A 26,768-nucleotide genomic window follows, 5' to 3' on the forward strand; every position below is an offset into this window, starting at 1 on the left:
GCGAATTGAGTGCCGCCTGGGTTTTTCACGTCAGCGGTCGCATCCGGGGCGGCCTGATGAGCAGGCGCGGAGCAGGGCCGCGCTCAGCCTCGGGCTCCTCCCTGCGTGTCCTCCCTGCCGGGGCTCCTCCTCGGGGCGCCGTCATCCCTCCACTTCGAGATGCTGACCCGGGGCTCCAACCCGTGCCGGCAGCAGCGGTCCTGCCGTGTTTCAGAGGAGAAATCCGTGGTGTGGATGGCACGGGTGTTCCTGAAAACGCAAATTCTCGGGGGAAGCGACGTCGCAGGAGGCGCCGCTGCGGTGGGTGGCTCTGGGGGTTTTCATTCGGTGCGTCCGTATGTCGGGGGAGATGGCTCGTTCATAGCGGCCAGCTGTTTCTTCTCCCCTGTCGCTAACGTTGTCTTAGGAGACTTGTCTTTTTCAGAAGTGTGAATTAACCACTCCCTTCTGTAGCCTGTTGTGTTTAAATGCGCCTTCATCCCCTGCCTCCGTCTAGGGTTTGGGGTGCTGAGGTCCGCTTTCTTCTTCTAAAGCTTAAGCCCTGTGCACAGCTCTCTGCCAAGACTCCTCATCCAGACTGCCTTTTCATCTTGCTTTTCAAGTTCTTTCCCTTCTTCCTTCCCTACCTCCCTCTTGCTCTCTCCCGTCACTGGGGAACCCCGTGACCTTCCTATCTCCTTCTTGAGCTCTCAGCACAGGACTCAGGAACTCGTGAGTGTTTGTTAGATAACTCTTATTTGAACAAATACTTGAAACTTTGAACCAAGCTTCTGTAATGAGGTTGATAAAAACATTGTCTTTTTTTTTTTTTTTTCTTAAAAAAAAAAATATTCTGGTAAAACACACCTAAGATTTCCCGTCTTCATCATTTAAAAGCATATAGTTTAGTGGTATTTTAGTGCATTCACGCCTGTGCGGCCATCACCACCACCCATCTCCAGAACATTGCCACGTTCCAAAACTGCAGCTCCGCCCGTAAAGTAATAACCCTCATTCACTCCTCACCCGGCCCCTGGCCACCACCATTCTGCTGTCTCTGGACTTGACCGCTCCAGGTGCCGTGTATGAATGAGTCATACAGGGCGTGTCCTCCTGGGTTTGGCTTATTTCACTCACCATTATGCCCTCTGGGTCCATCTGTGTCGTCACAAACGTCAAGATTCTCTCACTTTTATGGCTGCATTAATATTTGTACAATTATATCACATTGTGTTTATCCAAACATTTGTTGATGGACATTTGTTCCTACCTCCTAGCTATTGACAATATCCACTGTGAACGTCACTGTACAAATATCTTTCTGAGTCCCTGCTTTCAGTTCTTTTGGATAAACACCCAGAAGTGGAATTGCTGGATCACCGGGTCATTCTGTGTCATTTCATTTTCTGGGGAGCTGCCACACTGTTTTTCGCATCATTTTAGATTCTCAGGGACAGTGCACAAGGGTTCCACCTTCTCCACCTCCTTGGCTATTACTTGCTGGTTTCTCTCTCTTCTTTTGATAATACCCACCCTCGTGGGTGTGAAGTGGTACCCCACTGTGGTTTTGATTTGCATTTCTCTAATGGTGATAAACTTGAGCATCGTTTTGTGTGCTTACTGGTCACTTGTATGTCTGCTGGACAGTCTGGCTCTGGACACTGAGCTTTCCCCCTCACACTGTGGAGGTTGCTTCTTGTCTGCCTGTGCCAGTAACCTCCTGACAGAGACATGTCATTGGATTGTTTTTGGTGCCAATAGTTATGCCTCTGAACTTTGGGCCAGACGGTTTTGATTCCTACCTAATGGTTTTTCTTTGCCACAGCACAGGCTAGTACCACTTGCCAGTGTCATTCTGTTTTATAGCTCATCATAAATGAAATACAGTTGCTCCCTGTGATGTTGGAAACCCCAGATCCATCAAGGATCAAAAGTCAGGTAGAACCAGCCACTATTTCAGGAGGAAAGTAGGTGTAGAGCTGGGTCACAGTCATGTGGCAGGTTCATGAGGTCCCTTGGACGTCCCAGGAATCATCAGCTGTGGAGGCGATGACAGCTACAGGTGTCACGGACTTGCTATGAGAAGTGCACGAGGCTGTGCTCAGCTTACGTTCTCCTTTAATCCTCACAGAGCCCCCACAAAACTGCAGGTTACAGATCCGCAGTTCCATGCCTAGCATCGGCTAAGTGCCGGGCCCAGTTCTGAGCTGCAGGAACTCGGCAGCAAGTACAGCACATGGATCCTTGCCCTGTAACTCCCTGCCGAGAAAGACGGCCAGCAAGCAGACAAGCGAGTGCACAACTTCAGATCACAATGGGGGCTTTGAAGACAACAGATGGAGTCTCAGTGAGGGGACCACAAGGGCCTGTCTTCAGTGTTGTGGTCACAGAAGGTCTCTTTGAGGACGTGACACTTGGAGTGACAACCTGAAGATGGAGGAGGAACCGTGCAAAGCTTTGCAGAAAGAGTTTTCAAATAGAAGCAGCAGGTGCAAAGGCCCTGAGGTGGGAATGAGCTGGCTCTAGTCCAGGCGCTGAAAGGAAGCCGGCACGGCTGCAGCATCATAAGGGCGGGGAAGAGTACAGCTGAGAGCAGTTAGAGAAGCAGGAGGGTCGGTTACCAGGCCCCGCAGCCCAGAAAGGAACCCAGGTGTTTTAAACCAGTAAAGGCTTTTGAGGCAAGGAGTGACGTTCCCTGAGTGACCCCTCCAGCCAGGTGCAGAGGAGTCAGAGGACAGGCAGAGTGAGAGTAGGGATAGGCTCACCTGTGTAAGTGAGGCGGCCTGAACCAGGTTGATGGCAGGTGGAGACAGAAGACAGTCAATTTAAAAGCCAAGCCGGAGCCCTTGTGCGTGGGGAATGGGGAGGAGGCTGGGCTCAGGGGTGAGCGCTGTGGTGGATGGTGGAACCGTACTTACTGGGATGGGAAGACTCCGGAGAAAGGACTCGAGAGGCCGGGTGGGGGCAGTTGCCATCTCAAGTTCCTGCTGGACAACTCAAAATATAGATATCATCTGCCGCTCAGAAGACCGCTCGGGAGATGACAGATTGCAGTCAACAGCACAGAAAATGCAGGCAGGGGGGCTTCATCAGGCAGCCCGGGGAAGCGGGAAACCTGGAAGGAAGCAGAGCAGGCCCCAAGTGGAGCCCCAGGGGGACCTCCACGGTGGGGGCCACTGAGGAAAGGGGCAGCCATGGGGGTGGAGAGTCACCTGCCGGGAGGAAGAGCATGGCGTCCCTGAAGCCCAGAGAAAGAGAGTCAGGAGGGGAGGGAGGCAGTCAGTATGACAACCTGCTGTTGCATGAGGGAACAGGGTGTGGACGGAGGAGCTTGATTTGGCAATGGCAGCAAACTTGGCAGCGAGTGTCCGGCAGAGCAGGGAGGCCAGAAGTCTGCTGGAGCGAGTTCCTGAGTCCTAGGGAGTCAGGACAGAGGGTGGCCAGCTCTGCCTTGAAGTTTTGTCCCATGAGTGGATGGATGGTAACTGGAGAATGGTGGGGAAGTAGAGAGTCTTGCTTTTTGTTGTTGCTGGGGGTGGGAGTTTTGAAGATGAGAAATACAGTGGTGACAATGACCCATCAACCCAGAAAGTGATGAAGCCGGAAAAAGGGGAGACAGCTGTCCTGAGAGGGAGCAGGTTAGAGCCCACAGTCAACTGCAGAGGTCGCTCATCAATGGGGTATTTCGATAGGATGCGGCTTCTATTGTAACAGGAAGGGAACTAGAGAATGTGGTGTAGATATAGGTAGATCCATGGTGATTGACCTAGAAAAATTAGGGCGCTCCTATCTGAATAGTTCTTTTTTTTTTCATTGACGCATTACGTCCTTGTTATGGATAAGAAACGCGAGGCTTGGAGAGATCGGCCAACTTGTCCTAGGAAGTGACTGAGCTGGATTTTCTGACTCCAAGGCCTCTCCGAGTCTGGGCCACCTCCCTTCTGTCCCTCCCCCCTGCATGGTGTGATGCCCAGTGAGTGTTCTGAGCATCCCAAAGGCCCCACTGCTGTGTTGGATGCGTTTTGCTTTGTTTTTTTAATTAGGCAGCCAGGGCCAGCTACTGTCTCCACTGCAGTTTGAGTCGAGCCACCAGGAGGAATCAGGTAAATGCCAGGGACTCTGGACTTTGCTTGTCGTATTTCATCCTTATTCCCAGGGATGGCTGCTTTTCACAGCGGAAGAGAAGCTGCCAGCCTGCCCCCAGTCACTGGGCAGAGCAGTGGACAGGAGGCCCTGGCAGCACCGTGAGAAGGGAAGCCGTGGGTCTGTTGGATGATCAGGCCCAGAGCATCCCTCTCGCCCCCACAGTCCCTACCCTCTCTGCGCTTACTATGGACGGTGGTGGCCGTGGCTGTGCGTGTGGCTAAAGGGGACTCTCCTGTGGCTCACAGCACAGGGACGGCTCCTCTGTCTCCTCTCTTAGCTGAGTAATCACCCCCCAACCCCCGCAGCCAGCTGCCCTCTCACCCCTGTAACCCTGCTGCTCTGCTGCTGCTAAGTCGCTTCAGTCGTGTCCGACTCTGTGCGACCCCATAGACGGCAGCCTACCCGGCTCCCCCATCCCTGGGATTCTCCAGGCAAGAACACTGGAGTGGGTTGCCATTGCCTTCTCCACTGTAACCTTGAGTGATGCTCAAATCTGTGTTCATCTTGATCTCTTCACCCAGAGTGAGAAACTGGAAAACTCACCAACCTGACTTATTCATCCATACATTTGGCATAAAAAGAAGTCTAGCATTTTCATTTTGACTTCTCACTCCTTCGCTGTTGATTTCCTCGGATGGTGGCAATCTCACTGGATGAATTCTGCTTCCCCAGCACCGTTCTTCAGGTGCAGAGGAATTCGTTCTTTGCCCGGAAGCAGCATTCTTTTCAAAAATATATTTTGCATGTAAGTTCCTAGCCACTCTCTTTTGTGGAGATCTTTTAGGGAGGGGATGGTTGTGGCTGTCACATTTCTCTAACAGAAACCATCCTTGCCAGCTACAAGGTCCCTGCTCCACCCGGAGGGCGTGGGGAACCAGTCGGCTCACACTCTGCTTTGGGCAGCGAGCGCAGGTCCAGAGGGACTCTTGTTCTTGAGTCTCTTGCTTTCCCACACCCACTGATACTGCTGCCCCCACCCTGCTGGCTCCTGCCAGCTCCCTGTCCCGCCCAGGCAGAGCTGTCTCTGGGTTCTGCCATCTGGGAGAAACTCCAGGGCAGCCCCGAGCAGCTCAGCCTCCAGGCTTGCTGCTGCTAATCCTGTGGGCCATCAAATCCGTCCCCTTCCCGCATTCCCTTAGTCCCACTGCCCAAGCAGGGCAGCGCTGTCTCTTGCCCTGACCACGTACCATCCTCTTACGTCCTTATCTCCTACATTGATCTCTACTAACTCACCCCCTTTCCCTCCACTTTGCAGCAGGAATGACTTCTCCAAATCCCAAGTCTTAATCACGTGATTCCCCTGCTTAATCAGGCCCAGGTTTCCTATTGCTCACAAGTTGGAACTGCTGAATGTACTTAGAGGAAGGCTTCACAAACCTGATTGTGCAGCAGATCCCCCGGGGATCTTAAAATATGGATTCTGATTCAATAAATCTTGAATGAGGCCTGAAATTCTTCACTTCTAATAAGCTTCCAGCTGAAGTCAGTGCTGCGGGCCTGTGCATTATACTTTGAGGAGCAAGGAACTTCAGGGCTCCTGCCTGTCTCCCCAGCCTCATCCCTTGCCACCTCCCTAACTCTCCTCCAGCCACATGGGGCTTATTCTAGCTCCCAGAAGGAAACAGGCTCTCACTTGCCCCGGGCCTTTGCACATGTACCCTCTCTAGAGCACTCTCTTACCCTGCCTGGCTGGCTCCTGTGCTTTATTGCAGTGAGACCATAGAAGTCGCTTCCTCTGGGAAGCCTTCTCTGATTCTCCAAGTCTAGGACACAGATTATTGAGCATATTTGTCGTCTGGCAGTGGTTTGAGGTGGAGGGGTGAGGAGATAATCTTTTTCTGTTAAGGCACAAAGTCAAAGGGGTGAGTGAGCTGGACACCGCAGCAGCCAGAGAGTGGGGTGGGGAAGCTGTTTCTTGCTACAGAAGGTTCCAGGAAGATGGTCTCTGTGTCACCTGGGGTTAGAGGTAGGTGACCTGAGCTTGTCTGAAGGTCCCTGGCTCGTCCACTTCTCCCTTCTCAGCTGAGCAGAAAGGGTCCCTGAGGAGAGGACCCTGCTTGTCCTGGACTTGGAGAATCAGAGACTTCCTAGAGGAAGCGACTTCTATGGTCTCATTGCAATAAAGCACAGGAGCCAGCCAGGCAGGGTAAGAGAGTGCTCTAGGGAGGGTGCATGTGCAAAGGCCCAGGGGTCAGTGAGAGCTTGATTCCTTCTGGGAAGTAAGCAAGCTCATTACAAGGATGAAAACTTTTTCCAGAAAGTTCTTTTCTGACCAGAGCTTGAGAGTGAATCATGGAGACAAATTTCTCTTGTAGAAATTTTATATCCCTTCTTTTCTTAAGAAAATCTTTTTCTTTGGGGTGTCCTTCCATTTCCTTTCCTCTTTCTCAGCTGTATGAGCTCCTCTGGTCCTTGTACAAGTCTAAGTTATACAGTTATTCCCTCCGCAGGTTGGAAGTTCGTTTTCCTCAGCGATAGTGAAATCCTGCCTGGGTTCCTACACCACACTCTGAGTCCTGCAGGGAGCTGGGAGTGGAATCTGAAACACGTGACAAAGCATCGTCCGGAGGTAGTGACCCGACCTATTTAGCCCCGTGATCTTAGGTTGGGTAGGAGAAGTACCAGTTAGGTCTGGAAAAAGTAGAACATTAGTTACAGAACAAACAAGTTTGGTAGCTGGGTATCTGAGCCAAGATGGTGTTGGAAAGCACGTGACCTGGTAGGGAGGGAGCCAATGTCAATGCTGTTTGCTCTGATGGAAAAATCTTTCTGCCCTCCGACTTAGTAAATGACACTGAATAGTCCTACCTTTCTGAATTTTTATTTCCCCTTTTTCTGAAAGAGGGGGCATCCAAGGGGAGGCCTCCTTCCTCCTGGTCCTGCCTGTCACCCTCCTGGGATGTTTCCAGTTCTTTCTGCAGTGTCAAACCGTTGGTCTATTTGAAACAGGTAACTACTTTAGTTTCTTCCTGTTGAGAATTTCCAAGCTCAGTGGGTTATTCTCGTGCATACCCAATAACTCACAGGTGCTGTAAGAAGATAAAAAAGAAAGTTGGAAAGTTTAAGAAGTAACTGATTTTCTTTTCCACAACAGAAAATCATCCTCTTTGCCTTAAGGAAACCTTACTGGAATGGATTTGATAAATTATGGAAGAGCATCATGCACATGAAGGGGAAAATGAGTTGAGCAGTGGCAGTTAAGATGTCTAGCCTTATCAATCTTGAACCGACTTTTAATCAACTGTAAACATTATTGACAGTGAACATAAGGAAGTAGCTCCGATCTCCGGTCATTCGTTTTCCAGTCTCCAGTCCCGTTCCTCTGCTGCCCTCTAGTGGACATAGCGCAGAACAGCACATTCATCGGAAGATGCTACCAACAAATAAGGGCAGAGGCTCAGTGAGAAGTGGTAAGCCCTTCTGTCTTGTTTTGTCACTAAGTCGTATCCAATTCTTTTGTGACCCCATGGACTGTAGCCAGGCTCTATCTATCTCAGTTCAGTTCAGTCGCTCAGTCGTGTCAGACTCTTTGCGACCCCATAAATCACAGCATGCCAGGCCTCCCTGTCCATCACCAACTCCCAGAGTTCACTCTATCTGTCTAGGGACCTCCAAATTCTTTATCTCTTATATTTATGATAATCCTATAAGATAAATAATAATATTCTCATTTATACTTTACTTAAACATCAAACTAATAATTCCAGGATATAAAACTCAACATTCAGAAAACTAAGATCATGGCATCCGGTCCCACCACTTCATGGCAAATAGACAGGGAAACAGTGGAAACGGTGACAGACTTTATTTTGGGGGGCTCCCAAATCACTGCAGATGGTGACTGCAGCCATGAAATTAAAAGATGCTTGCTCCTTAGAAGAAAAGCCATGGCCAACCTGCTGTTGCTGCTGCTAAGTCACTTCAGTCGTGTCCGACTCTGTGTGACCCCATAGACAGAAGCCCACCAGGCTCCCCCGTCCCTGGGATTCTCCAGGCAAGAACACTGGAGTGGGTTGCCATTTCCCTCTCCAATGTGTGAAAGTGAGAAGTGAAAGTGGAGTCGCTCAGTCGTGTCTGACCCTTAGCGACCCCACAGACTGCAGCCTACCAGGCTCCTCCATCCATGGGATTTTCTAGGCAAGAGTACTGGAGTGGTTTGCCATTGCCCAACCTAGACACATATTAAAAAGCAGAGACATTACTTTGCCGACAAAGGTTCGTCTAGTCAAAGCAATGGTTTTTCCAGTAGTGATGTATGGATGTGAGAGTTGGACTATAAAGAAAGCTGAGCACCGAAGAATTGATGCTTTTGAACTGTGGTGTTGGAAAAGACTCTTGAGGATCCCTTGGACCCTCAAGGAGGGATCAAGGAGATCTAACCCGTCCATCCTAGAGGAAATCAGTCCTGAGTATTCATTGGAAGGACTGATGCTGAAGCTGAAACTCCAATACTTTGGCCTCCTGATGCGAAGAGCTGGCTCATTTGAAAAGACCCTGATGCTGGGAAAGATTAAAGGCGGCAGGAAAAGGGTACGACGAAGGATGAGATGGCTGGATGGCATCACTGACTCAATGGACATGAGTTTGAGTGAACTCCAGGAGTTGGTGATGGACAGGGAGGCCTGGCGTGCTGTGATTCATGGGGTCGCAAAGAGTCGGACATGACTGAGCGACTGAACTGAACTGATAGAACTAATATAGAGATCAACCTACTCCACAAGGAAGATATATTTCTGCAGAGAAGTGTCCATACCTAACTACTCTGTTTATCCCAAGGATCCAGAATGTTTTGTAGTTCTTTATTTTCTGTATTAATATCAGAAAAGCAACAGTTTTTGTTTTTTCTTTAATTCTCCAAACATGAAAGTATATTACATAGCTCAATGACCGGGCCCGCAGGTGCTCTGCAGCACCTCTGAGATTCCTCACGTGGCTCCAGGTTCCTCCCTGGGGCTCTAGACTTGCTGGCTCCTGTATCCAGTCCTGTCCAACACCCCGCCCCACCCCACCCTGTCATTACTTCTTCACAACCTCAGTGCACATCCTATTGGTTCTTTCTCTCTGGAACTCTCACTAATACAGATGGGTGCGTGATGCAAGCTGGCAAAATTAGAGTACATCTTTTTCTGAGATTGCTGGGACATAGCTGGCTTTCTCTGAAGGATGGAATTCTGATGTGAAACACGGAAGAGCTGCTGGGTGCAGGCTCCCGGACAGAGTCCTCAGATCTAGCACAACCACAGCCACTTCCTCCCTATGGGCTGCTCCTTAGTCTCCTCACGTGCAGGGTGAGGTTCTGGTGCCTGTCACAGCAGGTTATTGAGAAGATGAAATGTGTTTATAGGTGCTGAACACTTAGAATGATGCCTGCTGCTGCTGCTGCTGCTAAGTTGCTTCAGTCGTGTCCGACTCTGTGCGACCCCAAAGACAGCAACCCACCAGGCTTCCCTGTCCCTGGGATTCTCCAGGCAAGAACACTGGAGTGGGTTGCCATTTCCTTCTCCAATGCAAGAAAGTGAAAAGTGAAAGGGAAGTCGCTCAGTCATGTCCGACTCTTCTCAACCCCATGGACTGCAGCCCACCAGGATCCTCCATCCATGGGATCTTCCAGGCAAGAGTACTGGAGAATGATTCCTGGATCATAGTAAATGCTCACTAAATCTGGGTGATGATGAGGGTGACGGCACCCAGGCTGGGGAAAAAGCTCAGGCTCCAGAAGGGCAAGGAAATAGATTCAGAGCCCTGGGGGCTTCTCCAACCTGTAGGTCAAAGTGAGCCATCTTGCAGCCATCTTGCCACTGGACTTTTCAGTGACACGAGGTCATAAATTCTTTTAGCATTTAAACCTACTTGGGTTGAGTTTTTATCTCCACCCAGAGCACTGAACCTCTTCTTGTCTTAACACTTGGGTGGTTTCATTTTTTCAGCTCCATACGTGCAAAAGGTTTGAGTGTAACCCCTTTCCTGGGAAACTGAGCTAGCTTTCCACACATTTATGGGTTAACAGCTTCCAGTGATTCCAGGAACCCTATTTCTATGCATCAGCGGGGAACTACCTTCAAAACCACAAAGATGGTTTATTCTTCTGTGGCAATTGCCCAAATGACTCCTAAGTGGGGTGAACAGGTGTTTTACTGAAGAGGAATCAGGAAGGACCTGGAAACAAAGACAAGACGACCAGCTTAAGGGAGATGCGAATCAAGAACGCAATAGGACACCATTTCAGCTTGCTACTCAAGGGAAAATGTTTAAATCCTGAAAACTCTAAATATTGACAAGTATGTGGAGTGAAGGGCACTTTCATATATGGCTGATGCGGGTGTAAATTATATAGTCAACAAAACAGTGTGTAAAAATTGGCATTGTAATATAAAGCTGAAAATGTCTTTATCCCATGAGGCAATAATACTACCACAACTGAATCTATCCTTGTCTCTTAGGTATGTGACTGCAAGACACTGAGGTTTGGAATAAGTGTCTTGCGGGAATGTTTAGTGTGGCATTGTTAGCAACAGCAAAAAGACTGAAAACAACTGATGTTTCCATACACGGGAGAATGGATTAGTAAAATGTGGTATATTTACTTAATACATTCCAAAGACAATGAAAATGAATGAATGACAGCTGCCTGCATCAGTGTGGATAAACCCCAAAATCAAAGCTTTGAGTAAGAAAAGGCACTTCCAAAATACATACTAAATATCATTTAGATAAAGTTTAAGACACAATAATTTATACATCATTTAGGGATGTATCAAGGTAGAAAAAACATGGACATGAGAAACACAAAATCAGAAGAGTGGTTATCCTTGGAAGGAATGACTGTTATTAATTTCCTAATCCCCTGGTGAGCACACGGGTGCTCTTTTTTGTTGCTAAAGCTTTTAAAAGTTTCAACCATTTTATTTCTTTCTTATTTGTATTTATTTAGTTATTTTACTATCTTGGCTGTACTGTGAGGCATGCTGGATGGTTCTTCAACCAGGGATGGAACCTGGGCCTCTGCATTGAAAGTGCTGAGTTCTAACCAGTAAGACACCAAGGAACTCCCAGGTGGTCATTTTTATTTTTATATTATATGTGCTATATACTTGTGTATGCATGAAATATAATTTTTTTACTGTGGTTAAATGTACATGACATAAAGCTTAGTATGCTAACCATTTTTAACTGTACAGTCTAGTGGCACTACTTAAGTGATTCACACTGTCATGCAGCCACCCACTATTATCCATTTCCAGAACTTTTTCATCATCCCAAACTGTGCTTTTGGCGTCACATCCAAGAAATCACGGCCAGATCCAATGTCATGAAGCCTTTACCCCGTGTTTTACTCTACGAGTTTCAGCTCTTTCAGTTAGGTCTTTGACCCATTTTAAGTTCATTTTCACGGTGTGATAAGAGTCCAACATCATTCTTTCGCAGGATTATACGTTTTTAAAGAGAAATCAGAGAATCAGAGCATATTAGAAGGGGTCCTCCCCATTTACGAATGAAAACACTGGGGTAGAAATAAAATAATAAGCCAAGCTCACACATCTGATTCAGTACCAGCGGTACTAAAAGCCTAACCCTGTCCATTTTCAATGCACGACACCAGACAACTGCGCAGGCGCCGAAGCACCCGGCGCGCGGACCCCGGGTTCGGATCCGCCCCTCGGCGGCGAGCTCGCGCTTAGGTAGCTTTCCGGCACTGGCTCCTCCCTTTCCCAGCCCTGGGGCGGGCCCTGGCGGAAAACTTGCGCGGCGGACGGGTAGGTAGGAAAACCAGGATTGAGCGTCTCGGGGCGGGGGGCGGGGACCGTCAGCAACTGGCTATAAGGCGTGGACTCCGGCTCCGTTCTCGCATATTCCAGGCTGCGTTTTTCTCTAGCGCTTTAGGATGGGGAGGAGACTAACAGGGCCTGGGGGGCGGAGCCTGAGGCGGGGCGGGGCGGGGCGTGGCGGGGCCGGGGGCGTTTCTGCATGCTCGGCTCGGATTGGCCGCCGGGAGTAACGCGAGGTTTGGCGGGAGATTTTGCGTCGGCGCCGAGCGCGGCGGGCTGGAATGGATCGGCCGCGGCCCGCGCGGCTGTCGCAGTAAGTCCTGCGGACCGTCGGAGCGGCCCCCTTTATTTTCCTCTTCCTCCGGGCTTGGGCCTCTCGGAGCTGCTCGAGCTCCCTGGCTCTGCCTCTGCGCACCGTGTCCGAGCGCCTGACCGCCCGGGGCCTTTCTGTAAAGTGGGTATAATACTGTCCCCACCGTGACAGGATCGCCGGGAGGTTGAAAGGCGCCCGCTTGCAGCCGTGCATGGCGCGGGGAGAGGCGTCGGCTAGCGTCCCCTTTGTGCGGGTGAACGTGCTCCGAAGTAGACGCCAGGTGTTCTGAAACAAACTGTCCCACGAATAGTAACTTAAAGAGTACCTACTACTTGCCAGAATTCACCTTCTAGCAAGAACACTAGCGTTGACACTCGGGCTGGGGTCAGTATTCTTATTTTCAAGACCCTGCTTGTTTTTGTGACACAAACCACAGACTAAAGCCGAACTAAGTCGGCGGGGGAGCCCAAGCTGCCACTTGTTATTTTTAAAGGGGTGGACCCCAGCCAGGCTGGTTCAAGCTTTTTTTTGCTTTTTTTTTTTTAAAAGCTAAAAGGACATGCAGCTTAAAATACGTTGCCTATCTGCTCTCTAAAACGTTACTTTTCTCGGATTCATTGGCAAGTGTCTCTGGAGGTGTTTGAAGCACATCCAGGGCCTTGGCAGGCCTGGGCTGGTCCTCAAGGCCGGAGGAGTCCAACCTGGGCGGTGGGAGGGCTGCTGGAGAAGGTGCAGTTTGTAGATGGAGCGCGAGGGTGCAGGAGAGCCAAACAGTGTAGGGGACAGGCTGGAGCAGGACAAAGCAGGGTGGTGGAGTAAACAGACTAGTCTTCTGTGGCCAGCGGGTAGGACCAGACTCCCCTAGTAGAGGGGAGGATTGGGAAGGAATAAGATGCTTGAGACTCAGCTGACATAGTGGTGTTGGTGGTTTGGTCGTTAAGTCCTGTCTGACTATTGCAACCCCATGGGCCTGCCAGGCTCCTCTGTCCACGGGATTCTACAGACAAGAATACTGGAGTGGGTGGTCATTTCCTTCTCCAGGGATCTTCCCAACCCAGGAATCGAACGTGGGTCTCCTGCATTGCAGGCAGATTCTTTACCAGCTGATCTATGAGAGTTGAACTTTATCAGCTATGCCAATAGGGGTTTCTCTATCCCTCAACCTCACCCCCTCTCCCCCACCCCTCCCACCCCCGCGGTTCAGTTCAGTTCAGTTCAGTTCAGTTCAGTCTCTCAGTCGTGTCCGACTCTCCGCGACCCCATGAATCACAGCACGCCAGGCCTCCCTGCGGTACACACACATATAGCATCTTTGCCTTTGATTGAGACTCATGAAATTTGTTCATCCCTCCTCCTGAAACGCACTAGTATGCCTACACCAAAATTTTTCCATATGTTATCACAGAGGTTTCTATCTTTTGGTAGAAAGCCTAAGGTGAGGAGGAAACTTGACCTCATTGTTAAGCACAGACAAGTCAGGAAAGAGTGTGTTAAGACCTTATATGATGTGGCTTCCGTCCTGTTACTTGACTGTGTGACCACTGTTGTCAGTTAACTTTTCTGAACCTTAGAATCATAAAGGCTATAAAACGAATATCTGCTCCATCTTCTTTTTTGGGTCTGAGAATCAAATAAAGGATTGGTTTTTCAAACTGTGGTGTCTTGACCAGCATCAGCAGCCCTGGGAGCTTGTTAGCAATGCAGGTTCCATCGGGCCATCCCAGGTTATTGAATCAGCCACTCTGGAGGTGGAGCCAAGCAGTCTTAACAGCTTTCCAGGTGATTCTGATTCCTGATGTTTGAGAACCACTCCTCAAACAGTTTTCCAACTTTTTCTTTTTACTGTAATTCACAGTAATAATATTTTACATCACAATGGGTACACAAATGTGCACATATGATAAAACACAAGTTTTAAGAAATCTTAATTTTATATCTCCTTGTATTTCCTTTTAAAAAATGCTAGAACAAGAAAAAAAGTTTTAAAGGAAACAACAGCAAAACGAATTTTAAAAAATGCAGGGGGAAACCTTAAAGGACATGACAGGGTAATTGATAACATTTGGATATGGACTGTAAATTAATGATGTCAGTGTTAAATTTCTTGCTTTGGAAATTGTGCCATGACTACACAGGATTATGCCCTCTTAGAAAAGACACACGTGTGTCCCCAGGTTACCATACACAGACACACAGGAAGCTGGTGAGACAAAATGTGAACAGTTGGTGAAGTGGGTATAGGGTATACAGAAGGTTCTCAGACTCTTCTTACAATTTTTCTCTTTAAGTTTGAAGTTATATCACAGAAAGAGTGAGGTAAAGAATTACTTGTTCAGACACCGAATAGACTTTGCTGTCTGCTGACGGGTGTGTGCAGGGTGCACGTAGGGTAGTCAGCCCATAGTCACCGGCAGGGGTATTTCCTGTGTCTTTGTTTTCACTTTTTCTTCGGGTCTCTGTTGTGGCATCTGGTTTACTTAAGCTGGTTAAAGATGCAACTTGATCCTTTCATCCTGATGCCCTCTGGAGGGATCCTGAAGGGGAGGGAAGAGGGCAACTCTGGGTGTGGACTGATAGCAGCTTTTAATCGCAGGCTTCCCTCCTTGCCAGCCACCTGCAGCTTTGGGCAAATATGCTTCTGCATGGGGGGACTCACTTCTACCTGGAGGACTGTTAAGCAGCTAAATGAGACCACGTGTGTGAGAGAGCCAGGCACGGGATGCGGCAGGGTCCAGTGCTTAAGGAAGAGGCGCCTCTCTAGCACATTTCTGCAGGACACCAGCCTTGGCTGTTGATGCGACTTCAGGGACACGGGTGATGGCAGGGTTAGGAGTTCTCTGTGCCCTGAGGGCAGAGCTATGCTATTTATGTGTGGGTAGACTCCAGTACTCTTGCCTAGAAAATCCCATGGACAGAGGGGCCTGGTGGGCTGCAGTCCATGGGGTCGCTACTAGTCGGACAAGACTGAGTCACTTCACTTTTACTTTTTTCTTTCACACGTTGGAGAAGGAAATGGCAACCCACTCCAGTGTTCTTGCCTGGAGAATTCCAGGGATGGCGGAGCCTGGTGGGCTGCCGTCTATGGGGTCGCACAGAGTCGGACACGACTGAAGTGACTTAGCAGCAGCAGTATAATTTGGCCTATAAATTGCTTCAGTGTGTGTTATGGGTTCTGCTTTCCAAAGGGATTTGCCATTACTTGAATTTCATCACCTGCACATTATTAGTGTAGTTAACAAGGAGAGTAACTTGGAAAGAAAATACTTGGACTACATTGCCAGTTCTAGTGTTGGACCAGTTATTTTTAAGTATTTCCTAACTTGTGTGTGTGCTGTTTCCTAGTGCAAGATTTTCGAAGAACCATGCAGGAAGAACACTTTCCATGAAAGATGTAAGTTATCGTTATATATTTTAATGCTCAGGATTGAAAATGCAAAATAACATTTTGTGGGAGACTCAGTATTCCGTAGACTTGGTAAGCTCTATTTTCTTCTATTGGAAAAGTATATTCATTTTCCTCCTGTTTTTTCCAGTACAAGGGAGAAAACATCAACATTTTGAATCTTTTTTTTCTGGGCCTAGGTTAGTTTCATTTTCATTCGGATAATTGACATCGGTTAAGGACAGGGAGGCCTGGCATGCTGATTCATGGGGTCGCAAAGAGTCGGACACGACTGAGTGACTGAACTGAACTGTGCCGTGTTCTGTGTTTTGCTTTTTTCACTGTAACCATTTCTCCATGTTCATAGTTTTCCACAATTATGATCTCATCATCTTCCTTGTAGTTTTACTCACATGGTATTTTTACTTTAGGGTAGGGTGAGTCTTAGAAATAAATGTGTGTGAAGGCAGGTGCATTTCTTTAATACTCCCAGCTCACTTCATATTATTCTCCAGCGGCTTGTGGAGTTGTCCTTAGAGATTCACAGGAAACACCTCAGGCAGTGTCTGCTTGGGGCTGCTCAGGCCTTGGGGGTTCTTCCTGCTCTGTGCCCCGCCCCTGGTTCTCTCTCTTGGGGGTGTCTCCCCCTGCTTCCCTAGGCCCCTGGCTTTGGAGGGGGCCCTTTTCTCCCCTGGGAAGTCCTGGGAATCTCTGCACCCCCACCCCAGCCCGCCCATTCTTTGGATGGGTTTCTCCAGCTTCCTGTCCTCTTCTCGGGAAGGCAGCTGCCGTGCATGGCTGGGGGCCTGTTTGCTCAGGGAGGCCAGAGGATCCGTCAGCTCCCCTTCAGTGTTCCTTCTAACCCCAAACACCCCTTGGGTGGTTTTTCACTGAGGGTCTGTGGGTCCTTGTTTTTGTTTTGGAGTCTTATTCTATCTCCTGTATCTCTTCCAGAATTTCCTCTTATTTTCTTGTCTGTTAATGGCTCCCTCCGCGCTGTCCAGAGCTACTGAATGTTTTTTCTCATTTTCTGTATGTTGTGGTCTTTCATGAGGATGTGGGGGGCAGTCTTCATGGGGCTTATTAGTATATTGCCCTGTCTCTTTCCTCCAGTCAGGAGTTTTTACCCCTGTGGGCTTCCCTGGTGGCTCAGAGGTTAAAGCGTCTGCCTCCAATGCGGGAGACCCGGGTTCGATCCCTGGGTCGGGAAGATCCCCTGGAGAAGGAAATGGTAACCCACTCTGGTATTCTTGCCTGGAGAATCCCATGGATGGAGAAGCCTGGTAGGCTCCAGTCCACGGGGTCGCAAAGAGTCGGACACGACTGAGTGACAGAACGGAACGGAACGGTAGCCTCAAAACTGAGGAAGACTTTCTTATCTCTCCTTGCTGTTCTTTGGAACTCTGCATTCAGATGAGTATATCTTTCCTTTTCTCCTTTGCCTTTCGCGTCTCTTCTTTTCACAGCTATCTGTAAGGCCTCCTTAGACAACCATTTTGCCTTTTTGCATTTCTTTTTCTTGGGGATGGTCTTGATCACTGACTCCTATACATTGTTGAGAACCTCCATCCATAGTTCTTCAGGCACTCTTATCAGATCTAATCCCTTGAATCTATTTGTCACTTCCACTGTATAATTGTAAGGGATTTGATTTCGGTCATTCCTGAATGATCTAGTGGTTTTCCCTACTTTCTTCAATTTAAGTCTGATTTTTGCAATAAGGAGTTCAATCAATCTAATTTCGGTATTGACCATCTGGTGATATCCATGTGTAGAGCCTTCTCTTGTGTTGTTGGAAGAGGGTGATTGCTATGACCAGTGTGTTCTTTTGGCAAAACTCTATTAGCCTTTGCCCTGCTTCATTCTGTACTCCAAGACCAAACTTGCCTGTTACTCCAGGCATCTCTTGACTTCCTACTTTTGCATTCCAGTCCCCTATGATGAAAAGGACATCTTTTTTGGGTTTTAGTTCTAGAAGGCCTTGTAGGTCTTCAAAGAACCATCCAATTTCATCTTCTTCGGCATTAGTGGTTGGGACATAGACTTGGATTACTGTGATATTGAATGGTCTGCCTTGGAAATGAACAGGTCATTCTGTCGTTTTTGAGATTGCATCCAAGTACTGCATTTCCTACTCTCTTGTTGACTCTGAGGGCTACTCCATTTCTTCTAAGGGATTCTTGCCCACAGTAGTTGATATAATGGTCATCTGAGTTAAATTCACCCATTCCAGTCCATTTTAGTTCACTGCTTCCTAAAATATGAATGTTCACTCTTATCATCTCCTGTTTGACCACTTCCAATTTACCTTGGTTCATGGACCTAAAAACATCTGGGAACTTTGGGGTAAGTGGCTATTTCTGGGGAACAAGCCCCTGGTGGCTCAGGAGTGGCCGGCTGTGGCCCTGTGAGCTAAGGATGGTTTTTATATTTTTAAATGATGGAAGTAAAATCAAAGAAGACTATCTCATGGCATATGAAAACATGAAGTTCAGATTTCAGGATCCATAACACTGTATTGCAGCACAACTGTGCTTCTCTTTCTGCCCTGCCCCATCTGCTTCCACACCGTGATGGCTGGGCTGAGCTGAGCTGCTGCAGAGCCTCATGGTCCACGGTCTTGGGTACAAGGGACCCTCGAACAACACAGGTTTGAGCTGGGAGGGTCCACTCTACCCGCATTGTTCTCAGTAGTAGGTTCTACACTATCCACAGTTGGTTGAAACCCCCGCATGTGGAACCTCGGATAAGGAAGCCAGCTGCCAGGGTCATACAGGGATTTTTCCACTGTGTGGAGGCTGGGTGCCCCAACCCCTGTGTTGTTTAGTTTTCAACTGTATTTACTCCCTGGTCCTTTCTAGAAAAGTTCCCCAACCCTGCCTTAGATCACCAGAAGAGTCTCTGCCCCCAAGAGTACGAAAGCTCACTCCTTAGGCACCAGTGACAGCAGAAGTGTCCTTGCCACGTAGATCGGCTTCGTAATGTTTTTGTTTGTTGTGGCCAATCCAGTGACTTTGAACTTCATTCACTTTCAGAAAGCTGGCCAGAAGCACAAGCCTCTGGATGTATTTGATTTTCCTGATCATTCTCAGCTCTCCAGCCTCAGCAGACTGGGTGAAAATGAGAAAGATGAAGAATCCTATGAAACCTTTGGTTAGTATTTTTAATCTATATTTTGAAAACTTTGAAGTACTTCTAGCAACAGCATTTAGGCCAATTACTGATAAAAATGTCGAAATGCCTTCACATACGAAAACAAGGTGGTTCACACATGAATACAGTGTTCTGGGGAGTATTTGATAATTTGAATTAATTTTTCTCACTTCTGGAACCCTGAAACTAAGAAAAAGTGGGGCTCTCCTGGTAGCACTGGTCAGCGAGCCAGACAGACTAGGGCTCCTGTTATGTGACTTTGTAACAAGAGGGATGTAGACTAATAGTTCTCACTTCATACCTCCAGCAGTCACACGGAAATGGGCTTTAATTTAGGGAGGAGCAGAAGGATGTTCTTCCTTTTCTTAGGGGATGCTGCAGGAGAGCTTCGCCTGTGGGCCCAGGAGTGTTTGGGAGACAGCGCCGCCACCTGGCAGACCAGGGAGGGATGTGTGACCTGTCCAGATGGGCCCGCCCTCTCTGTGTCACTGGCCACTCCAGAGGCCAGAAATGATAGAGAAAGTGCTAGTATGCCCACACCTACAAGAGCAGTGATGGGGTATTTTTTTGTAGGAGTAAGTTTCAAGGGAATTTTGACAACATAAACCTCCTCACATACTTTTTATTTGGTATCTAGTATTTTGAGTCTAATTTTTGTTAATAAAAGAAAATATTGTACTTTTGGCATGATGAAAAGTAATCATTATCAGAACATCTCTTATAATGACCTGATAAAATGTTTTAATTTCTTACCTAAAAGAAATCTAAATGTAAAAGGTCTGAGTCTAAAAGAAATCATAATTTTAAAACTTGAAATGTAATTCACATGCCATACTATTCACTGTTTTAAAGTGTACGGTTCAGTTCAGTTTTAGTGTAGTCACAAGATGGTACAACCACCACTGTTTTCTGTTCCAAGACGTTTTAATCATCCCAGAAAGAAACTCCACGTCCGTTAGTAGTTTCTCCGTGAATCTGTCTGTTCTGAACATTTAAATAGATTCGTACACGATGTATGTGGTCATTTGAGACTGGCTTCTTTCATTTAGGGTACCTAGTTTCAGGGTTCATCTACATGGTAGTAAGTATCAGTATTTCATTCCTAAAAATTCTTACAGTTCAATAATCTATTGTTTGGATAGGCCTCATTTTCTTTTTTTTTTTTTCAAAATTTATTTTTAATTAAAATTTTTTTACACAATTTTAAGGCTTGCTTTCCATGTACAGTTAAACCCTGGCTGTATTCTCGGTGTTGTACAGGACATCTGAGCCTAGTCACACCCAGTGGTTTGCACTCTCATCCCCCTCCTCCATACTGCCCTTCTCTCCCCTCCCCACTGGGAACCACTGTTTTTTTCTCTGTATCTGAGAGTCTGCTGTTTTTGTTATATTCACTAGTTTGTTGTATTTTTGCGTTTCACACATAAGTGATATCATACAGTATCTGTCTTTGACTGACTTCTAGCATTCTGCCCAGGAAGTTGCTAGAAAACACTCACCTCCCAGATTCAGAAGCAGAATGTTGCCACCGTGATGGAAGCCCTCTGTGTGTCCTGCTAGTCATTGCTCTTCCCTCTTTTTGCATGCAAAGTGATCCCTATCATCTTTCTAACATGTTTTAGTTTTGCCTCTTTTTGAGCTTTATATAAATGCTCTCATACGTTATGTATTCTCTCTTCTCATACATTATGTATTCTTTTCTGGCTCTTTTTTTCACTTATTTCCTTTTGCGAAATCATCTAAACAGGTATGAAAAATAAAAGTGAAAGTCACTCAGTCCTGTCCGACCCCATGGGCTATACACCCAATGGAATTCTCCAGGCCAGAACACTGGAGTGGGTAGCCTTTCCGTTCTCCAGGGGCTCTTCCCAACCCAGGGATTGAACCCAGGTCTCCCACATTGCAGGCAGATTCTTTACCAACTGAGCTACAAGGGAAGCCCAAGAACACTGGAGTAGGTAGCCTATCCCTTCTCCAGCAGATCTTCCCGACCCAGAAATCGAACCAGGGTCTCCTGCATTGCAGGTGGATTCTTTGCCAACTAACTACCAGGAAAGCCCCTAAACAGCTATAGGTGGTTGTTCATTTCCATTGGTGTGAATTGCTACAGTGTATGATGATACCACATATTAGTCATGCAAACTAATCTTGAAAGAATAATTGTTTTTTTGGTTATGTGGAACAATACTGCGATGATCATTCCTGTATGTTTCTTTATTTTTTTTTTAATTTATTTTTAATTGGAGGATAATTGCTTTACAATGTTGTGTTGGTTTCTGCTGTAATATATGACGCTTGTTTTTGTGACTTACTTCACAGGGTCTAGGTTCATCCACCTCACTTTTAACTGACTCAAATTCGTTCCTTTTGATGGTTGAATAATACTCTCGTATATATGTACTACACCTTCTTTATCCACTCATCTGGTGACGGACATCTAGGTTTCTTTCATGTCCTGTCTGTTGTAAATAGTGCTGCAGTGAACGTTTGTGTACATGTGGCCTTTTGAATTATGGTTTTCTCAGTATATATGCCCAGAAGTAGGATTACTGGGTCATATGGTAGATTTTTCTTAGTTTTTAAGGAATCTCCATACCATTCTCCATAGTGCCTGTATAATTTACATTCCCACCAGCAGTGTAGGATTGTTTCATTTTCTCCACATCTCTTCAGCATGTATTCTTTGCAGATTTTTTGATGATGGCCATTCTGACCAACGTGAAATGATGTTGTTCAGTCACTCAGTCATGTCCGACTCTTTGCGACCCCATGGACTGCAGCACGCCAGGCTTCCCTGTCCTTCACCATTTCCCAGAGCTTGCTCAAACTCATGTCCATTGGGTCGGCAGTGCCATCCAACCATCTCATCCTCTGTCATCCCCTTCTCCTCCCACCTTCAATCTTTCCCAGCATCAGGATCTTTTCTAATGAGTCAGCTCTTCGCATCAGGTGGCCAAAGTATTAGAGCTTTAGCTTCCTTCCAATGAATATTCTGGGTTGATTTCCTTTAGGATTGACTGGCTTGATCTCCTTGCTGTCCAAGGGACTCTCAAGAGTCTTCTCCAACACCATAGTTCAAAAGCATCAATTATTCAGTGCTCAGCCTTCTTTATGGTCCAACTCTCACATCCATACGTGACTTCTGGAAAAACCATAACTTTGTGAACTTTTATAGCAAAACGATGTCTCTGCTTTTTAATATACTTTCTAGGTTGGTCATAGCCTTTCTTCCAAGGAGCAAGCGTCTTTGAATTTCATGGCTGCAGTCACCATCTGCAGTGATTTTGGAGCCCAAGAAAAGAAAGTCTGTCCCTGTTTTCACTGTTTCTCCCCATCTATTTGCCATGAAGTGATGGGACCGGATGCCATTATCTTAGTTTTTGAATGCTGAGTTTCAAGCCCCCTTTTTCACTCTCTTCTTTCACCTTTATCAAGAGACTCTGTAGTTCCCCTTTGATTTTTGCCATTAGGGTGGTGTCATCTGCATATTTGAAATTATTAATATTTCTCCCAGCAATCTTAATTCCAGTTTGTGTTTCATCCAGCGTGTCACTTTGCATGATGTACTCTGCATATAAGTTAAATAAGTAGGGTGATAATATACAGCCTTGACATACTCCTTTCCCAAATTTGAATCAGTTCATTGTTCCATGTCTGGTTCTAACTGTTGCTTCTTTATCTGTATACAAGTTGCTCAGGAAACAGGTAAGGTGGTCTGGTGTTCCCATCTTTTTAATATTTTTCCACAGTTTGATGTGATCCACACATTCAAAAGCATTGGCAGAGTCTATGAAGCAGAAGTAGATGTTTTTCTGGAATTCCCTTGCTTTTTCTGTGATCCAGCAAATATTGTCAATTTGATCTCTGGCTCCTCTGCCTTTTCTAAATCCAGCTTGTAAACCTGGAAGTTCTTGATTCATGTATTGTTGAAGCCTAGCTTGAAGGATTTTGAACATTACCTTGCTAGCGTGTGAAATGAGCCCTGTTGTGCTGCAGTTTGAACATTCTTTGGCATTGCCCTTTTTTGGGCTCAGATTATGAACTTCTTATTGCCAAATTCAGACTTAAAGAAAGTAAGGAAAACAACTAGGCCATTCAGGTATGACCTAAAGCAAATCCCTTAGGATTATACAGTGGAAGTGACAAATAGGTTCAAGGAATTAGATCTGATAGAGTGCCTGAAGATCTATGGACGAAAGTTCATAACACTATACAGGAGGCAGTGACCAAAACCATCCCCAAGAAACAGAAACACAAAATGGTTGTCTGAGAAGTCTTTACAAATAGCTGAGAAAAGAAGAGACGTGAAAGGCAAAGGATAAAAGGAAAGATGTACCCATCTGAATGCAGAGTTCCAAAGAATAGCAGGGAGAGATAAGAAAGCCTTCTTAAGTAAACAATGCAAAGAAATAGAGGAAAACAATAGAATGGATAAGACTAACAATCTCTTCAAGTAAATTGGAGACACCAAGGGAACATTTCATGTAAAGATGGGCATGATAAAGGGCAGAAATGGTATGGACCTAACAGAAGCAGAAGATACTAAGAATAAGTGGCAAGAATACACAGAGGAACTGTACAGAAAAGGTCTTAATGAAACCACAATGGTGTGATCACTCATCTAGAGCCATGCATCCTGGAGTGTGAAGTCAAGTGGACCTTAGGAAGCATTACTAAGAACAAAGCTAGTGGAGGTGATGGAATTCCAGCTGAGCTGTTTCAGATCCTAAAAGATGATGCTATGAAAGTGCTATACTCAATATGCCAGCAAATTTAGAAAACTCAGCTATGGCCACAATACTGGAAGGGGTCGGTTTTCATTCCAGTCTCAAAGAAGGAAATGCCAAAGACTGTTCAATCTATCGCACAATTGCGCTCAACCGTACCCTTTGTTCCCCCTTGGTCTTGTTCCCAAGTCTCTTTGGAAATTGAATATCTGAGTATAATGGTAGAGGAGGCAAGGGGTGGGAACAATGCCATTTCTGTTATGGGCATCAGAGATGCTTTCTTTGCATCCCAATCTGCCCAGTTGTTTCCTTGGATAATTTGAGAAATTCCCTTTTGATGCTTGTGGCAGTGAATGACTGCTTCGTAGTTTGGTTTTTGAGCTGCTTCTGTGAAATGCAAAATCTCAGCCTCATACTTTATAGAGGAATTTCTTGTACTTGAAATTTCTCTCATTTTTTTTTCCTGATAGTTTCACTAGCATGTAAAGCAGGAAAGGCGTATTTTGAGTCTGTGTGTATATTTATAATTTATCCTTTCTCTAGGGTTCCGGCTCAGATTAGAGCTGTCAGTTCAGCCTTCTGGGCTGAAGTGTAGGCCAGGAAAGGTTTTGCTTCTTGGATACTCTGAGCACTCACGATAGTATCCCCTGCCCTCCTGACTCCATCATCAATAAAGCTACTGCAGTCAGTAAACCATTCGTCCTCGGTCTCCTGTAGCTTAGTCTCTTAGATTAGACCTACAGGCATAAACCTGGCCAAGGGTTCCAAGGCAAGAATCTGTTAGCTCTGGGCTCTTCTTAGGCTTAAGCGTAGCCAAGTTGAGGGTATGGAAAGTTTTGTAGGTTAGTTCTCATGATTCAAGTATCACAGCGTCTTATTAGTAAGACGGCCTTCAGTTAGCCAGTAATGACCTGTAATCTCCAGAATCCCTTGTACTTGATGACGGGATGGACTGCTGTTGCTGTCCAAAGGTAAGCTTGTTAGCTTCTTCCACTAATAAAGCGGTGGCAGCTACTGCCTGGAGACTGCCAGGCCAACTTTTGGCCATGAAATCTGGCTGTTTGGAAAAATGCTCAATAGGCTCAGAATCTTCTCCACCTTCTGTATAAGAACCAGAGCCTTGCCTTGTTTTTCAGCCACATACAGGATGAGTGGCGTTTTCAGATTGGAGTGACCGAGAGCAGAGGGTCTGGTGAGGAGGGTCTGGTTGATAATCTCGTGAAGCCTTTTCTTGTTCCTCATTCTAAAGTAATGGTTCACTTGATACAGAAGCTTAACCATTGGCCCAAATTTTGGAATCCAAACTCTACAAAATCCTATCATCTGCAAAAAGGTAGAGATGTGTCTTTTTTTTAATTTATTTTTAATTGAAGGATAATTGCTTTACAGAATTGCATTCGTTTCTGCCAAACATCGTCAGTCAGCCATAGCTATACACGTGTCCCCTCCCTCTTGAACCTCCCTCCCATCTCCCTCCCCATCCCACCCCTCTAGGTTGATACAGAGCCCCTGTTTGAGTTCCCTGAGCCATACAGCAAATTCCCGTAGGCTACCTGTTTTACAGATGGTAATGTTAAGTTGCCATGTTGCCCTCTCCATATGTCTCGCCCTCTCCTTCTTCCCCCCTACCCCGTGTCCATAAGTCTGTGCTCTGTTTCTCCACTGCTGCCCTGCAAATAATTTCATCAGTACCATCTTTCTAGATTCCATATATATGTGTTAGTGTACAGTATTTGTTTTTCTGACTTACTTCACTTTGTATAATAGGCTTTACGTTATTCCACCTCATTAGAACTGACTCAAATGTGTTCCTTTTTATGGCTGAGTAATATCAACATTCAGAAAACAAAGATCATGGCATCTGGTCCCATCACTTCATGGGAAATAGATGGAAAAACAGTGGAAACAGTGTCAGACTTTATTTTTTTGGGCTCCAAAATCACTGCAGATGCTGATTGCAGCCATGAAATTAAAAGACGCTTACTCCTTGGAAGGAAAGTTACGACCAACCTTGATAATATATTAAAAAGCAGAGACATTACTTTGCCAACAAAGGTCCGTCTAGTCAAGGCTATGGCTTTTCCCGTGGTCATGTATGGATGTGAGAGTTGGACTGTGAAGAAAGCTGATCGCCGAAGAATTGATGCTTTTGAACTGTGGTGTTGGAGAAGACTCTTGAGAGTCCCTTGTACTGCAAGGAGATCCAACCAGTCCATTCTAAGGGAGATTGATCCTGGGTGTTCATTGGAAGGATTGATGCTAAAGCTGAAACTGCAATACTTTGGCCACCTCATGTGACGAGTTGACTCACTGGAAAAGACTCTGATGCTGGGAAAGGTTGGGGGCGGGAGGAGAAGGGGACGACAGAGAATGAGATGGCTGGATGGCATCACCGACTCTGTGGACATGAGTTTGAGTGAACTCTGGGAGTTGGTGATGGACAGGGAGGCCTGGCGTGCTGTGATTCATGGGGTCGCGGAGAGTCGGACACGACTGAGCGACTGAACTGAACTGAATATCTCATTGGCCACCTCATGCGACGAGTTGACTCACTGGAAAAGACTCTGATGCTGGGAAGGATTGGGGGTGAGAGGAGAAGGGGACAACAGAGAATGAGATGGCTGGATGGCATCACCGACTCGATGGGCATGAGTTTGAGTGAGCTCCGGGAGTTGGTGATGGACAGGGAGGCCTGGCATGCTGTGATTCATGGGGTCGCAAAGAGTCGGACACGACTGAGAGACTGAAATGAAGAGAACTGAACTGAATATCTCATTGTGAAATATTACTTTCCAAATTTCTCCTTTCCATTCTGAAAGGAGAGTGGAAAAGCTGGCTTAAAACTCAGCATTCAAAAAACTCAGATCATGGCATCCAATCCCATCACATGGCAAATAGATGGGGAAACAATGGAAACAGTGACAGACTTTAATTTCTTGGGCTCCAAAATCACTGCAGATGGTGACTGCAGCCATGAAATTAAAAGACGCTTTTTCTTTGGAAGAAAAGCTATGACAAACTTAGACAGTGTATTAAAAAGCAGAGACATTAGTTTTATGACAAAGGTCCATCTAGTCAAAGCTATGGTTTTTTCAGTAGTCATGTATGGATGTGAGAGTTGGACCATAGAGAAAGCTGAGCGTCAAAGAATTGATGCTTTTGAATTGTAGTGCTGGAGAAGACTCTTGAGAGTCCCTTGGACAGCAAGGAGATCCAACCAGTCCATCCTAAAGGAAATCAGTCCTGAATATTCATTGGAAGGACTGATGCTGAAGCTGAAACTCCAGTACTTTGGCCACCTG

At 46.5% G+C, this 26,768-nt stretch overlaps 1 protein-coding gene across 2 annotated transcripts in view; it reads left to right on the top strand.

Moving 5' to 3' along the window:
* Positions 1–12,107: 12,107 nt before the first annotated feature.
* CENPU (centromere protein U) overlaps positions 12,108–26,768 on the top strand; it is a 50,987-nt gene continuing 36,326 nt past the window's right edge. The window contains exons 1-3 of one of the 2 annotated variants that reach the window (XM_055416404.2): positions 12,108–12,204; positions 15,547–15,595; positions 18,622–18,739. In XM_055416404.2, the coding sequence (XP_055272379.2) occupies positions 12,173–12,204; positions 15,547–15,595; positions 18,622–18,739 (199 nt within the window). In that variant the 5' untranslated portion in view covers positions 12,108–12,172. Of the gene's footprint in view, positions 12,205–13,985; positions 14,900–15,546; positions 15,596–18,621; positions 18,740–26,768 lie in introns of those variants that run through there. The other variant, XM_088832716.1, reaches the window with a different exon arrangement.

This window comes from Moschus berezovskii, chromosome 26 (assembly GCF_049115385.1).
Source record: "Moschus berezovskii isolate FMDL1 chromosome 26, NW_MosBer_1.0, whole genome shotgun sequence".
Lineage (NCBI taxonomy): Eukaryota > Metazoa > Chordata > Mammalia > Artiodactyla > Moschidae > Moschus > Moschus berezovskii.